The sequence below is a fragment of the Biomphalaria glabrata genome, chromosome 8 (genome assembly GCF_947242115.1).
Source record: "Biomphalaria glabrata chromosome 8, xgBioGlab47.1, whole genome shotgun sequence".
NCBI classification, from domain to species: domain Eukaryota; kingdom Metazoa; phylum Mollusca; class Gastropoda; family Planorbidae; genus Biomphalaria; species Biomphalaria glabrata.
Genome location: NC_074718.1, coordinates 30511178 through 30528832, shown reverse-complemented (window position 1 = coordinate 30528832; position 17655 = coordinate 30511178). Strand labels below are relative to the sequence as shown.

The window sequence follows — 17655 nt, the reverse complement described above, 5'->3', positions numbered from 1 at the left end:
TAATGTCAAGTGGTTGAAATCATACAAACGGCCTTGCTGTGCAATTTCTCAAAATGCACCAGTGACAAGCATTTTTTTTCACACCTTGATGACGCATACATTACGTGACAGCGGGATCAGTTAATAAGTTTCAAGCTTCATATTAATTAAGTCTACATTTGTGAATCTTTTGGGGGAAATTAAGTTACATTGTGTGTTAATAGTTTGTAATCAATCTTTTTTTATTTTTTCCTACTTGGAGAATCAAATAGTTTTATTAGGAATTCGTTTATTTCCTCTAGTCAACAAGTTTGTCCGGGCTTTAGATTGCACTTTGGGTCTTCGGTTATAACATGTAAAAATGCTAAGGCGTACTCACTATCAAATTCCACTTTTTAACAGTAGTTAAAACACTAAATCTTTTAGCAGGGTGGTTGCTGATGTTCTTAAACACATTTTAAAATGTTAAGAATCGGTCAAACATTCCTTATAATAATCATCTTTAATTTAGAGAAACAGTCGCTTATTCCCACTGAATGTTAAAAATATCGAAATAAATTGTAGGAAAAGCTAAATGTTAAATGCTTTTATGCAGGAGCGTAGCTAGGAATTTTCTATCATTTGGGGGCTCGGTGCTTGACTTCTTTGGGGCCCCTCATTTGCGTAATATTTAATATTTAATGTAACAAAAACACTCTTTGGAGGGCCCTCCTCTTAAAGTGGGAGCCCGGTGGTTCAAATTCTCCCCCTCCTTCCCCACCCTAGCTAAGCCACTGCTTTTATGGAGCAAAAAGTAATAATAATATAAAATTAGAATTTCAAAAGTCAGAGAAAAACTAAAATTGCCCAATAAAAAGGTGAGAATTCGGCATATTGGGTCCACCTCGCACCACCGTTTCAATGGGATGAAATGTAATCAAAATGTTTCGAGACTTATGCAAGACATTTTCTTTCCGAGAGTTCCATTGGATTTCTTTCGGAGTTTTTAGAGTTTAAGTTTTTCATTTACATGATTTGTAACGTCCTCCAAGATAATCAGAAACATAAAAAATGTGATCAAATTACTTTACTAAGTAACCTTGTCACCCCTGCCAAGTATGCTGAGTAGATTATGCATGTTCACTCTACTGTGACACCGAATCTTTGAGGACGGGAACAGAAAGGAATGTCATTGGCCTTTCACAAAGACTTACAATGTAAACAAGAAAGACACAATATTGACATAGCAAAGATAAGTTGATCAGAGGCGGCCTTAGCAATGCGAAGGCACTGAGTGAGTGTCATATAATTGTATATATTATATTTGTATTTGTATATTCGTACGATGGGCTGACGGTAACAAAAGATTCTCTTTCTCGCGGCCTCCCACATTTAAGACGCGGGGCCTGGGGCGGCTTTCTACTCGCCACCCCCTAGCACCCCCCCCTCTACATAGTACAATGTTTACCTGGTCTGTCCACGTAAAGAACAAAAACCCATTGATGGTGAAACTCTGCGTGACGTCATTGACCTCCACGATGGACACAAGCTCGAAAGCGACCTCAACCTTGATTAAGTCCTTCTGGTCGATCAGAGGTCGAAGCTGTGGGCTGTAATTTGTATCGGCCAGGCGACTGTTTAGGAAGGCCAAAGATTCCGAATAGTTGGTTGATAATACTCTCATTGTTAATAGAACTAACGACAACAATCTAGTAGCGAGATGACGCATTCTGGAGCTTTAGGTCCTGAAACAAAAGTGTGTAAAAAAAGATCAAACGCAATACAAATATTTTGTATTCGGGCACTTCTGAGTCCTCCCAGCTATAATGGGTACCTGATATAAGTTGGTGAAAGGTAAGGGCGGTTGGCCGTTGTACTGGCTACATGTCACTCTCGTTAATCGCGGGCTACAGAATGACGTTTACATTATCTGGCCCGTAGATTGCAAGGTCCAAAAGGGGAACTTTACTTTCTATCTTTACTTTATGTTATGAAACAAAGTGTAGGTCGAAAGTAACACAAAAACCAAGTAAAAATATTTATTTTTGTTATAAGAAATTCTTCCTTTAAACAGCTGACCAACTTTTGTAAGAGAGATTGTTTTACTCTTAATAACTAACGAATGTTAGACTATTTTTAAAAATTGTAAATTTTTTTACCCGCCCATATTCCCCTCCACCCTTTCATTGTCCCCAGAAAGTAAAAACAAGTCAAGCGAATCAATCTACTAGAGAGTTTATTCAATAGGGTTTGTTGGACTAGCCCGTTTCGTTTCTTTGATTAAAAAGTATTGGGCCGGAAGTGGCTTTTTTCCTTATATATCTTTGCATTTTTCAGCTCTCTCTTTAAATTAAACTGACATCTATATTATAAAGTAGAATGTGAGGGGTATGTATGTATGTATGTATGTATGTATGTATGTTACTTATAGACATCAAAACCGCTTGACCATCTATATTATAAAGTAGAATGTGAGGGGTATGTATGTATGTATGTATGTATGTATGTATGTATGTATGTTACTTATAGACATCAAAACCGCTTGACCAATCTTGATAAAACTAGGCAGGAATGTTCCTTGGGTACCAACTTAGACCGTAGTGTATGTATTGTAGCCCTAAAACAAACTTAAGACCCTCAAAAAAAATAAAGTTGTCCGACTCTATTACAGCTATAGTATTTTATGGATCTAGGCCATGTCTACAATGTTGACATGAGAAAAGATAGAAAGGATTTAGACCTAGATCTAATTTTAAGAAATACACTTTGCGCAGATAGTTTTTTACTTTGACACATGAAAAGACAAAAGAAGATCCATTGATTTCATTATATAATAAAATTAACCTTCAATTTTGTGTTTCAAAAGCATTTTTTACATTAATTAGTTCCTTATATCTGTGATTACAGATTTCCTGACGAACATTCTTTCATTAGACAATTCAGTAATGAATCGCGTACTAAATATTAATTCGTTTAATTGTTTACTTTATAATCCCATCCCTAGATCTAAAACTCTAATTCAACTCTAAGATGATAAAACTTCTCTTCGCACAGATAGTTTTATACTTTAACACATAAACATATTAATTAAAGTCCATTCATTTCATATTTTGATCAAATAAACATTCAAATTTGGTTTTCTAAAGCTACATGCGTTTACGAAAGCTGCGAAGCCGAGTTAAAGGCCTAGATCTATATTCATTCATGAATCGCGTACTAAAAATTATTTCGTTTAATTGTTCACTTTATAATCCCATTTATTGAACAAAGCTATCGCTCTTTTCGTTTTTAATAGATAAGAATGTATAGACTTCGGGTAAACCATTTTCGCAAACCTAATTTTATTTTCGTAGCGAAAGAGAAATAACGTGAAAGGATCATTAGCTACGTTTAACATACATCTAAATCCTATCCACTAGATTATTCAAAAGCAAATGTTTTAATTAAAAAAAAAAAATGGATTTAAGCCTATTAGCTATTTTTACATTGACACATTCGCTTTACTTATTACATTATTATTTCGTTTAATTGTTTACAAAACACTCTCAGTGACTATATCGACAGTAGTGCGCAAATAGAGACCCGCGGGTCGCGGGTAACATATGTCTAGTTATCTATATTATAAAGTAGAATGTGAGGGGTATGTATGTATGTATGTATGTATGTATGTATGTATGTTACTTATAGACATCAAAACCGCTTGACCAATCTTGATAAAGCTAGGCAGGAATGTTCCTTGGGTACCAACTTAGACCTTAGTGAATGTATTGTAGCCCTAAAACAAATGTAAGACCCTCAAAAAAAAATAAAGTGGTCCGACTCTATTACAGCTATAGTATTTTATGGATCTAGGCCATGTCTACAATGTTGACATGAGAAAAGATAGAAAGGATTTAGACCTAGATCTAATTTTAAGAAATACACTTTGCGCAGATAGTTTTTTACTTTGACACATGAAAAGACAAAAGAAGATCCATTGATTTCATTATATAATAAAATTAACCTTCAATTTTGTGTTTCAAAAGCATTTTTTACATTAATTAGTTCCTTATATCTGTGATTACAGATTTCCTGACGAACATTCTTTCATTAGACAATTCCGTAATGAATCGCGTACTAAATATTAATTCGTTTAATTGTTTACTTTATAATCCCATCCCTAGATCTAAAACTCTAATTCAACTCTAAGATGATAAAACTTCTCTTCGAACAGATAGTTTTATACTTTAACACATAAACATATTAATTAAAGTCCATTCATTTCATATTTTGATCAAATAAACATTCAAATTTGGTTTTCTAAAGCTACATTCGTTTACGAAAGCTGCGAAGCCGAGTTGAGATAGGCCTAGATCTATATTCATTCATGAATCGCGTACTAAACATTATTTCGTTTAATTATTCACTTTATAATCCCATTCATTTAACAAAGCTATCGCTCTTTTCGTTTTTAATAGATAAGAATGTATCGACTTCCTTCGGGTAAACCCATTTTCTCAAAACTAATTTTATTTTCGTAGCGAAACAGAAATAACGTGAAAGGATCATTAGCTACGTTTAACATACATCTAAATCCAATCCACTAGATTATCCAAAAGCATTTTTTACATAAATTAGTTCCTGATATCTACAGATTTCCTGGCGAACATTCTTTCATTAGACATTACCAAATGGTTACACATTAACACATCTCTCTTCTGAGGTCTGAGTCTATTCCTAGGCCTAGGTCTAAAACTCTTACTGAACTCTAAGATGATAAAACTTCTTTTCGCAAAGATAGTTTTATGCTTTAACACATAAACATACTAATTATTGTCTATTCATTTGATATTTTAATCAAATTAACATTCAAATTTGTTTTTCTAAAGCATTTCTAATACATTCGTTCGCTGTTCGCTAAAGCTGCGTAGCCGTGTTGAGATAGGCCTATATTCATTCATGAAAAAAAGTTCACGCATGCGCAGCACAGAACTCTAAATTAGTGTAGATTTAGATCTACGTCTACCTCAAGATCTACTTTATACTTTATACACATGAACATACAAAATTTAGTATATTCATCTCAAATTTTAATCAAATATATGTAGGGCTACAAGCAAATGTTTTAATTTGAAAAAATGGATTTAAGCCTATTAGCTATTTTGATTTCATAGCTTCATTCACACTATTTTTACATTGACACATTCGCTTTACTTATTACATTATTATTTCGTTTAATTGTTTACAAAACACTCTCAGTGACTATATAGACAGTAATGCGCAAATAAAGAGCCGCGGGTCGCGGGTAACATATGTCTAGTTATGCTATAATTTTAAGTGTGCCTGATAGAGAAAAAAATTATGCACAAAAATACGGGTGGTTGGGATCAAACCCGATAGAGGCTATAAAAAGAAAAGACCTGAAACTAGCGCGTAAAACTACACATTTACAGTACTTTATTTGATGAGTACTTTACCCAAGATCTGTGTTGTTTTTTTAGGACTAGCTTATTTCAAGTACCCGGCATTTTCCGATACACAATTTCATACACAAAATAATTGTTGAAAAAAATTGTAGTGATTTTAAACTTTAAATGATTACTTAAAAAGGTGTTACTCTAATCAATTTTGAATATTAGTTTGTTATGAATGTCACTGTCTATTTTGTGTCTCTTCTAGTTTCTTAAATATTTCTTGTGTAAAGGGGTCGTTTTTCTCCAAATAGGTATACCTGATTTCTCCAAGCAGCCTTTGTAAAATATTGGTCCTAAATAATGCTATGTTCATAGCATTATGATGAATGTACGTGTTAGTTCAATATATTTTATATTACTAGGTAACTAAAAATAACTGTATAAATAGACGTAAGTTTCATTTTTTTCTGTTAGACAAAGTCATATGGCAAATTTTTGTTTATATCCTAATTCTAAAAAGGAATAATAATAGAATTATACAGTAAAAATAATCACTAAGTTTTTTTTTAATAGTTTTGAAAGTCTAACTGATAAGATTACAAAGAGAGTTTGTGTTTTTGTAGATGTACACAAGCTACACTATGAGTCAGTCCATCTCTTCTAATTGTTTAGAAATGAGTGTAAAAATGTAGGCGTCGATATTTTTAGCCTGTATTTAAAAAATAAATGTATCCAATGCTCGAAATCCTGCTTGTATATTTAAGCCCTATTTAAATCGATACGGTATCAATGTATTAAGTAGCAATAACCCCGCAAAAAAAAAATTAAATGAAAGAAGATTGAGATATACATATACTTTTGTGACGGTACGCACCGGTACGGGGTACCGGTACCTTTTTTCAATGTCGGGAAAAATGATTACTTTTCTTGTAATTCAACGTTAATTGTTAATTTATTATTAGTTGAAAGTTAGGCAATCTATCACTGAGTACCGGCACCTATTTTTTATTTTTACAAAAAAAAATCACTTTATATACTTTCAGCCGACATGCCGTATTATTAACAACACCTACATGTAAACTTCTCAATCATCTAGAGTCTTAGACAGTCATTATTTTAAACTAGATGTAAGTAGAGTCTAGACCTAGATCTAGTAGGCCTAATACTATAAAAAAAAAAATAATCAGTCATTATAGACATCATTCACAATTTTATTATTAGGCCTAGGCATTGAAAAGTAAATCTATTAATAAACTATAATAGATCTAAGTCTAAGTACAAACTTATTCAATAAGTCATTATAAGTAGAAGTATTATAATGAATATTGTATAGATCTAGATTGACTATAGATAGATCTATAGATAGATAGATAGATAGATAGAGATCTATCTATAGATCTATCTATAGTCAATCTAGATCTATACAATATTCATTATAATACTTCTACTTATAATGACTTATTGAATAAGTTTGTCTAGTAGATTAAGTATAGAGTAGGCCTATAGTAAACTTATTACAGTATTATTAAATCTATGTCCTATGTCTATATCTAATAATCTAATAATTAAAAAACTTTAGTCTTTATTAATATCTAGACATTTTTTTAATAAAAACTAACTATAGGCATAGCATAGGCTAGACTCGGCAATCTAGTCTCAAGACAGAATCTATACTATTACTAGATCTATTCGATTTGTATATATAGATCTAGACTAGAATTAGATTATAGATCTAAATATACTAATGGAGAGATGATATGCGGTGTTACCTAATAGCGTTGCACAAGAAACAAACCTGGGTTTTTCTAAACTCTAATCCTTGGTATGTAATAGTAAAACAGCACCTACCTAAATAAATCGTAACTAGAAATCAAAAACCTATATTTATTGTAGTATATATAGGTCTGTGGTTGTATTTTTATATAGCCTTCGTAACTTTTTCTATAGAGAAATGACTTTTGTAATTTCTTTTACTGAAAATTGGGCTATTCGCGTCTGACACATATATAATTTTTATGTTCAGCAACAAACCCTATTCTTATGATAAGTATATAGATTCAGACTTAAAAGACGGTGCGCAAAACGTCATGAACATCTGTTTATTAATAAGACATTGCTATTAATAGGACCCGCATGTACAAACATCGTTGCGAGAACTATGTACACATATGCTTTTATTTGTTTTTAGCGGCCCCCGTAAGGGGAAAAAGCCGCTATTAGGTTTGTGCAAAATGTCCGTCTGTCCGTCTGTCCGTCTGTCACACTCAGATCTCGAAAACTAGAAGAGATATGAAAAATATTATTTCATCATTAAATGCGGCTTGAAAAGTTTAGGTGCAACGGCTACTTTTGGTTTTCTAAAAGCAAACCGTTTAATTTATAAAATTAATTATGCAAGCGATTTTTTCAGAAAAATACACCAATTCTAAAACAATTAGGTAAATGTAAGGGAGGCAATGTTACAATATGCTAACAAAGATGGACAATTTTTGTGTATTTTCAGTATCACTAAGTCAAATATATTTTTAAAATGTACAGGAAATGTTTACAACAAATATAAATAATAGTTAAAGGTGTTTTTTCTGGTCAACTAGCTAATAAAATTAAAAGAAAACATTTCTGTTTGTTTATATAGGCTAATAATGCATTTTGTATGTAAATATCACGCACATTTTTTAAAATGGTCTTTTTATGCAGCGACTTTCGTGCAGTAGCGTAACGTCGCAACATGGCCAGGTGCTAAACCAATTCCTTACACTTTTTTAAAAAATCAGATTTTATTTATTTTTTGTTTAGTGCCCCCATCCAAATAAAAGAAGATTATTTTTGTGCGTTTTGTCTGTTGATCGGTCTGTCCGTCACGATTAGATTAACAAATATCACTAGAGGCTATTGTAAATCTGATTTAACCTTTAATTTTTCATTCAGAAATATTGCAATAGTTTAAAGTATCTATAATAGATTGTTCCGGATGTTTTGTGAAAAACAAATCAATGTTATTGAATATTTGTTTGCTCTTCTAACTTATATTAGATTTTATTTCCATGCTTCAACGTTGCAAGAAACACATGATCTTTAATATATTGTTCCGGTTTTTAATGTAAATAGCAATATAAATGCTAAATTAAAATATCTATACTGATTTATATTTCATTAACTATAAAGTTGTTCCGGATATTGTTTTATAAAAAAATAAATTATGTCAAATGATTGTTTAAAATCGCATTATTGACTAATATTACACTTATATTCTTTGACACAGCGTCACTATAGTTTATTTATCAATATCAATTGTTCCGAATTTTTAATTTAAAACAACTTTATGTCAAATAATTTTTTTTTCAAAAATATCGACAATAGGTTATTCAGGATTTTAAAATAAGAAAGTAATTAACTAGAAACGACTATTGAAAATCAATTTTTAGACTTATTTTACAGTTAATTTTCTTGTCGAAATATAATAAAAGTTGTTTAATCGGTAAATAATGTTCCGGATTTTGTTTCGAAAAAGAAATCGAACTACATTACCTTAATTTTCTTACAAATCGTCGCCAAAAATGATCCGAATTTTATATGAAAAATCTAATAACGCTAATAAATGTTTGAAATCCCTCTTGTAATAAATAAAACAAATAATTTTCTCATTTACGAACATTGGTTGTTCCGGATTTTTTATGAAAAATAGTTTAACATTTAACTTTCTAGCTAAAGCGTTAGAAAATCTAATTATTGTTAATATTATGCTCCGATTTTTAAGGAAAACAACTTCCTAACACCAAAGTATGGTTTGAAAAAACCTCCATAAGGCTATGGTACATGTAATTTTCATAACAGACCATCCCACAAATTTAATTAACGGCATTTGATTAATCTGGAATTCTTATTTTCTCTCACTATAAATATATAAACATCCGGAACAATCTATTATAGAAACTTAAAACTAATGCGATGTTTCGGAAGGGAAATTAAATTTTAATCAGATTTTCAATAGCTTTTAGTCTTTTTTTTTTCTCGCTATTAACATAACGGACAAACAGACTGACAGACAAAACAAAAAAAAAAAGCGTCTTTAATCCGTTTATATATATATATATATTAAGTCTAACTAGCCCATCAAATGAAATGCTAAAAGAAAAAACTCGGTGCACCAATGTCTATGATCCCTCGAGAAGCTGCTCGTAAAGATGACATTTTTTAGTCTAACTAGGACGTGTGATGTAATGGAATTTTTTTTTCCTTTGACGTCATATAGAGTTAATTCTTTAAATGAAATGCTAAAAGAACTCACTCGGTGCACCAATGTCTATCAACCCTCGAGAAGCTGCTCGTATAGAAGACATTTTTTAGTCTAACTAGGACGTGTGACGTAATGGAATTTTTTTCCTTTGACGTCATATGGAGTTAATTCTTTAAATGAAATGCTAAAAGATCTCACTCGGTGCACCAATGTCTATGAACACTCGACAAGCTGCTCGTATAGATGACATTTTTTATTTTAACTAGGACGTGTGACGTAATGGAATTTTTTTCCTTTGACGTCATATGGAGTTAATTCTTTAAATGAAATGCTTAAAGAAATCACTCGGTGCACCAATGTCTATGAACCCTCAACAAGCTGCTCGTATAGATGATATTTTTTAGTCTAACTAGGCCGTGTGACGTGGTGGATTTTTTTCCTTCACGTCATATGGAATAAATTCTTTAAATGAAATGCTAAAACAACTCGGAATAGTAATGTTTATTAAACCTCGTAATGTTACTCGCATTTTAAAAAGACATAATAGCTAGATTTAGATCTAATCTAGATTTTTTACACTAGATCTAGATTTTTTTTACACTAGATCTAGATTTTTTTTACACTAGAGATAGATTGTTTACACTAGATCTAAAATTTTCTTACACTAGAGCTAGATTTTTAAAACTAGATTTAGATTTTAAGTTCTAATTAAAATCATTATAGAATCTAGATTTAAAATTTCTTGGTCTAGTTTGGAATGTTTGTTGTTTTACATGTTTCGGATGTTCCTTCAGAGTTGTAGTCCAAACCTCCCGTAGGACGACGGGGGATGGGAGCGGGCAGGGTTTGAACTTGGGACCATCGATGAATCCAAACGACAGTCCAGCGCGCAAACCGCACTACCAGACAGCCATGATTTAGACTAGATCAAGATCTATAATTTTAATTTCTAGGCTTAAAGTGTAGATTTTTATTTCTAAAGTCTAGATTGTCAATATGTCAATATTGCAATGTTATAAAATACTAAAACTAATCTACTATTTTAATATTTCATATTGCAATTTGTCTATTTGATTATCGGGTTGTTGTTTTTTTGTATATAAATCTTATCTAAATTACATCTATATTATCCCAAATAGGCCTATATATTTTAGATCTATATCTAGTAGATATAGATATTGAGAGTGCTAAATTAGTAGTTTAATTTAGGTAGATTTACATCCTCATTCTAGTTCCATTTAGGCCTAAATGAAAATGCTCAATACCAAAAGATTATCTAAAATCGCTCTTCTGACATATTGTACATATCCGGTAGTTGTCATTCCGTAATGTGTAGGTATATTATCAATAGTAGGCTATTAGTTTGTAACCAGTTTGTCATTAGATTAAGAGCAATGCCTGGTCGTGCGGTTAGCGCGCAGGACTGATTATCTGTATGGTCTCGGTTTCATACCCTGCTCGATGCCATCCTCATCGACCAGGGATCCGTCTCCCACGGGGGCCGCCTCTGAGTTTGTGTGGCAACACAAACTCTCTTTGTAATCTTGTTTTTTGTTGTTGTTTTTTTTTTTTTTGCCTTTTAAAATACCTCTATTCAAGTTACACTTTCGGGAGCATTCTGAGAGGGTGGCCGCGATCCTAGAAAATGCCTATGACGTTTCCCCTAGAAATGTGACAGCTGATGTATATGATCAGAAAAGAAGTACGAGTTCGCTGGACACACTTGGAAAACTCTGCTTTGACTGTTACCATTTTTAAAGTATAAAAAGAAATTAATTTCAATTGTAGAAGTAGAAAATATTTATCTTGAACCGACTATTCGTCTTCCAGCATGTAGGCTTTATTTGTTCAAGAGTTTCATAAATAGATGTTCAAGAACATAATGCACGCAGTCTTCTAAAGGCCTATCGTTAGAACATTATTAAGTCTAGTAGATTTATACATTCCCTTAACCAGGATTTGTCTCTCGATGGGGTGGGGCAGGGTAAAAAAAAAATTAAAATTGTTTTGTAAATTTAGCATACACTAGTTATTAAGATCAAAATTATCGATCTGTAATTTTTACAATTGAGCTATTCAAGCAGCGGTTCTCAACCTTTTTCTGCTCGGCGACCCATTTTTACAATTCCTCAATATGCCGCGACCCCCCCCCCCCCCAACAGTAAATCTGATTTGCATTGCCAAAACTTTATGCTTAATCATGAAACAATATGGAATTATATATATATATATATACATTTCTCCTTCTCATCCAATGACACATAAATGAACTAATATCTGTATAACATGCATTTATTTAACTATTTCTTATTCAAATTATCCATATTGCATATTTATGTGACGTTTTTCTGTATGTAGACATGATAATGAACAGGCTGTTATGCAATTAATGTATTATTGCAAATTTCTGAAGAAGGTTCATAACAGACAAATTAAGACACGACTGCAAACGTTTGATCCAGATTTGTGTAATTATAGAGAAATGTTTCGCTGCATCTCTATTAATGAGTTCAATAAACTATTTTTGGCTCCTAAACATCTACAATTTTGACTTTTATTGGAGTTCTGGTGTAAAATGTAATGGAATGTTTAGTAGACTTGTGAAGTTTGATGAAATTTTGTTTGCAAAGCCTTAGCAAATGTTCTTTCACAAAATTATCATTTTATTTGTTTGTCAAGTTCAATGTCATTTTCCTCGGAGAGAGAACATAAGATTGGAAACATGTAAATATTATTTCCCTCCAATTTTATTTGCTAATTTGATGTTTTCTTTCGAATGATTGGATTTTTTTCCGACGCGAGTTAAATTGCAATTGATCCTTGCAGTGACGTTTTTCATTGCTTTTTGTTATTTTAGTAGCATTGTCTTCGTTATGAATCGCAAACTGAGTTCCGATAACTTTTGGCAACTAATTCTTTACCAAAGATTGAATTCCAGACCATTATACTAGCATACTTGGAGAAGCATATGTGCAGACATCACTAATATTTTTCAAAGATATTTTACACTTTTCCAAAAATGAACTCATTCTCTATAACACATTCACTCTCTGCCATAGTGTATTTCAAAAGAATTACTCATCTTTAAATCACCAGCATTATATGCATAAACATTCCTCTAAAATGTTGGGTATCCATGACGACAAAGTTGATATCCTATCTATCAAAATAATATTAGTTATTTCGGCTTCATATATTACAGTGAAACACAACCTAGATCGGCCCGCGGGCAATTTTAATTTCTGACTTGTCGCGGGCCATATCAACGAAAAGAAAAATAAAATTGACAAATTTCTGATACCTCTTGCTGCAAGTCTGCATTGACATCCAACCACACATCTCTACTTTTCTTCGAAGTTTTACATTCAGAGTCTACTTTTTTTTATTCAGATCTCCCATTTCATTAGTACACTCATATTGAATGGTACAGCACCACTTGCGTTGATACTAAAACATGATCCGTAATGATGCCTTGGGTTGCGCTCACAAGATGTCACTTTATATGGCTAGCTTAAGAAAGCAGCGGACATTTCAAAGAATTGACAAGGTTATGAAGACCGTTTGCGTGGAAATACAAACTCAAAATCGGCCCCCGAAGTGGTCCACCCAGGGAGGTAAAAAGGCAGGTTTCAATATTTTCAGAAAGAAAATCAGAATGAAATTCTATCAAAGGCAAACGACAGAGAAGAATGGAAAAAGAAGGATGACAGCAGACCAAGGGATAAGTGAAAGTGAAGGTGAAGTTAGATGTGAACCTGGCCTAACTGATGTCATATAATGAATATATAATTGATCTAAATGGTTTGTAAAAGGTAAATATTTGATTCAAAGCCTCAAGAAAAAAAAACGTTGTTTGAAATTATGTTCCACTTATATACATTTCATAAAATTGTTTTCTATTTTAAAAAAAAACGTTTAACATTTTTTTGTAAATGTAATAGTTAGTATGACAGTACTTCCTATATTTTCCACCCTTACTAACTAGCCTCCGGTGTTTATTACTATTAATAGTGAATAGTTGTAAAAATGGTGTATTTTTATGAAAAAACTGCTTGCATAGTTGATTTTAAAAATTAAATTTTTCGCTTTCAGAAAAGAAAAAAAGTAGCCGTTGCATCAGAACTAAAATATCATGATGTCGGATTTCAATATCTTTTTCTAGCTTACGAGATCTAAACGGGACGGACGGACGGTTGGACGGACGGACGGACAGACAGACAGACCACACAAAACGAATAGCGTCTATTTCCCTTTTGGGGACCGCTAAAAATGCCAGAAAATTCATGTCGCCTAAAAATTAAAACAAAAGTTTTTGTCCTTACAAGAAAAAAACAAAAAAAAAATATGAATATGAAACTAGCAAGGAATGGGAATCCATGAAACAGAGTGAGAACCCTAAAAAGGGGACAGATACATTTTTCAACCTTTTTTGTGTAATTTTCTACATTTTGTTCCGATGTTTGGGTGGACCGAATAAACACTATTTAGTGGGCCGATCTGGACAGTAGTCCGTATTTTGGCATCACTGATATATTCGACTTAAATGACTTCGCTACAATTGACATACTGGAATTTGTAAAATTCCCGCTTAATTAAACTAATGGGGCAGGCAGAGGAAACAGAGGTGCATGTCTTACAAGAGTGTCCAAGAGCAGCGGGGAGACAACTGAAGGGTATCTTGAATTCCATGGGAGCTATGAGACACTACGTTCAACAACAGAGTTTCTTACCAGAGCACTACGAAGGTCCATGCTTTCATGCCCTGCTACCATTGGGAGTTCATCCAAGGTTCATACGTTATGTATTTATAAACAAAGTTTACGTATTAAAATTCAAATTTATGGATGCGTTGTTCAACCTTTTTTAAAACGTACACATTTTGGTTCACATATTGCAGAGTTGACGCATTTGTTGCTCAACGTAGCATCACTTCACATTTGCAAATAGTGATTCTTAAACTGCACTTAAATAAAAATAATTTAAGACTATCAATAATGATACTTGACATTATATACGACAGTCCAGAGCTCCTTTACAACACGACCAGTCGTTACGTATTTCCGCTGCAACAATTAAATGTTGGAAATCAATTTTTGATTCAGCTGTCTGCAAAATATATCTTCGAAAAACAATAGAAATAGTAAATTCCATTTTAAAAAAATCTTTTCTATGTGTCAAGTTTTACATGTTAGAAAAGGCCCAAAAAAAATATATATTTTCAATGGTCTTAAGCGACCCCTGACAAATAGTCAATCAATCCCAAAGGGGGTAGCGACCCTCAGGTTGAGAACCTCTAGCTATTCTGTTGTTGTTTTTTTAAATAATTTACTCTTTTTCTTCTTGATGTTGTTTGACTAAATTAAGAATTTGCAAGCTGAAAAGAGGAATAGTAATAGTGATAACACAATTTAACAATGTAACTAATTCGGACCAAACCGAATTATGTATTAATTATTATTATAGCTTTTATATAGCGCTACTTTCATGCTTATAGCATGCTCAGAGCGCTTTTGGTCCAATCTCATTTGTGGACCTGTGGGGGGGGGGGGGGGAGGGGGTATCTAGGAGTTGGTTTTTCGTGCTGCCTTTAGGCGCTCAGTAAACACAACTCTGCCCGAGTCGGGTGTCGAACCTCGAGCCCCTTTCTAGGTAGCCAAGCCAAGCCAAGTTCAAGCGCACTTGGCCTCTCGACCACGCTGATTTTTTTTTAGTACGTGAACGCCAAACAATTTGAAAATATTACAATACTTCATGCAGGGCCAGCCTTAGGTATTTAGAGGCCTTAGGCAAAATCAATGTATGTCCTCAAACGAATTTATTAAAAACCTATCTGTATCTAAAACTTTGTTTATAAAAAAATAAAAATAATTTAACTTAGTTTATAAATGAAATGATTAATATAAAAAAATATAATTTTATAATTCTGATGAGGAAAGAACGCCTGACTAGCCTAACAATACTAGTCATATCCATAGAACGAGATGGGGCCCCATGCTTCTTATATTTGAGTGGTCAGGCTACTACTGTTTGAAACTACCATTCTTGAAGGTGGATGGAAATAGTAATGGTGGATATTCCGATTGCATTTGTTTTTTTGTTTTTTTTATATCAAGTTACTATCAAACCAGACATGACTCATTTACGTTTATCAAATTGCACTACACTATATTAGCGTAGTTTCTATTGAGGCTAATTTAAATATTTTTAAGTTTGATCCAGTGGTATCTTTCATCAACAAAGGATTAGAGACGTTATCAGAATAATGTTACTATATTGTCAACATTATTAGAATGCATAACGTATAGTCATTTATAAGAATAAAACTTAGACCATTTAGGTTCTCTATACGAAACAGTTTGTCTTTTAAATGTCAAAGTGTTGAGTTCCAGAAGAGCAGAAGTAACAGTTGTCTACTGCTTCTTAGAGTTCTTACATTTTTTCGAGAACAAAGCAAACTCAGGAATCAATGGGAAATCTTAACTTATCTTATAAATTACAGACGTTTATTAAAAGTGAATATAATAACGTCCTACACATAATCATGTAGGCTAATAATGTAGTCAACTAGAGACTTAAACTCTTCTTAATCATTGGTCTTCCTGGTCGATTTAGTGTTTTAACTCTTTCGCTCCTAATTAACGATATCATCGTTGGTTTGACCGAATTAAATTAAATTAATTTTGGTTTTATAATTTGTGTTATATAAAACGAGCATGCTTTCTCCTATAATTCTAGACCAAAATTAACGTTTTCTGATTAGAAACAAAAATGTTATTGAAGTTTTATCAACAATGAACAATTCTGTCAGAACTTGGAAACATAATTACGGAGATAAAGAGTTAAGAAGAAAAGAGAAGATGTACACATTTGTCCTAACATAAGGAGTAAGAAGACTACTGCATCCTAGCTCAAGACAGTATTGATGGCAGACTGGAGCGCTAACTACCTGACCAGGAAAACTGATTTTGTTTTCTACTATTACTATCTAAATAAAAAACAACAAGCTATTATAAGTAAATTATATTGTTTAAGTAAATTTTATACTTGGTTTAAATGTTATTTTTAAAACTAACAGATTTTTTAATTAGAGATACAGCGAAACAACCTATTATGCCAATAATGTGGCATTCATTGGCTATGTAGCACAAAGAATCCACTCCCCCAAGTTCGCTGTTGCTAAAAATATATATCTTTTAGTTTGATCGATAATTATAATTTTAATATAAAACTGTGATTGTTGTGAAAATGTTATTTAAAATCTGAAACTAAGACATTAAAGCTACTTAATGTACTTTACGCTTAATATACACCAAAAGAATAAGACAACAATTATAAAATTGTGTACACTTACCTTATCAAATTGGAAAGTGTTTATTTACTTTCAACAATAAGGATCTAGATTCAGTTCCCAATACGCACGGTAGATCGAATGTTTCTGGACAGTGTTCATGTGTTGTCATTGATCTGACTCAATGTTTGATTTGCGAGAACGAGTTTCGTGAATTGATTTCGTTCAATGAATCTTTTATTTAAATATTTCTCCAACCACAAACAGTTCATTGAAACATTCCAGCTAAAGTCTGTCCCTAAAGAACGCTGCAATGTCGTCGAAATGAAAGCCTTTTTCACCTGGACAGTTTTAATGTTTTTGTTCTAAACTTATTCCATCCAGATTATTGCAAAGTATTTTGACAAGCAAGAAGTAATCGAAGTTTTATCGCATTAAAATGATTTCAAGTTCATTGCTGTCCCGATACAACTGTTGACTAAAGCTGGAGGCGGAGTTGGAATTGTGAAAAGTGTTCGCACGTGATTGTTAATTAGTTTGTCACAAGTAAACAATAATGATTGATGTTGAACAGTTCTGTAATCAGCTTGAGTTCACATTCAGTGCATACAAGTCTAGAACTCATTCTAAAGATAGAAAAAATTCAATGCCTTAAACTCTACAGTAATTGTAGAATTTCATTTAATTCTATCTTAATACAAATGATTCAAATTATTAAATGCTATTAAATATTTACAGATGAAACATCAGCATAACAAAATGACTTTAATATCACTTTA

The 17655-nt window shown here is 32.4% G+C and overlaps 1 protein-coding gene across 3 annotated transcripts in view; it reads right to left on the bottom strand.

The window, feature by feature from the left end:
- Positions 1-17655, bottom strand: part of LOC106054661 (acetylcholine receptor subunit delta-like) — a 30652-nt gene that overhangs the window by 12669 nt on the left and 328 nt on the right. For 2 of the 3 annotated variants that reach the window (XM_056038268.1, XM_056038270.1), the window contains exons 1-2: positions 16940-17649; positions 1427-1703 (exon numbers count right to left, since the gene is read on the bottom strand). In XM_056038268.1, coding sequence (XP_055894243.1) covers positions 1427-1687 — 261 coding nt within the window. In that variant the 5' untranslated portion in view covers positions 1688-1703; positions 16940-17649. Of the gene's footprint in view, positions 1-1426; positions 1704-16939; positions 17650-17655 lie in introns of those variants that run through there. The other variant, XM_056038269.1, reaches the window with a different exon arrangement.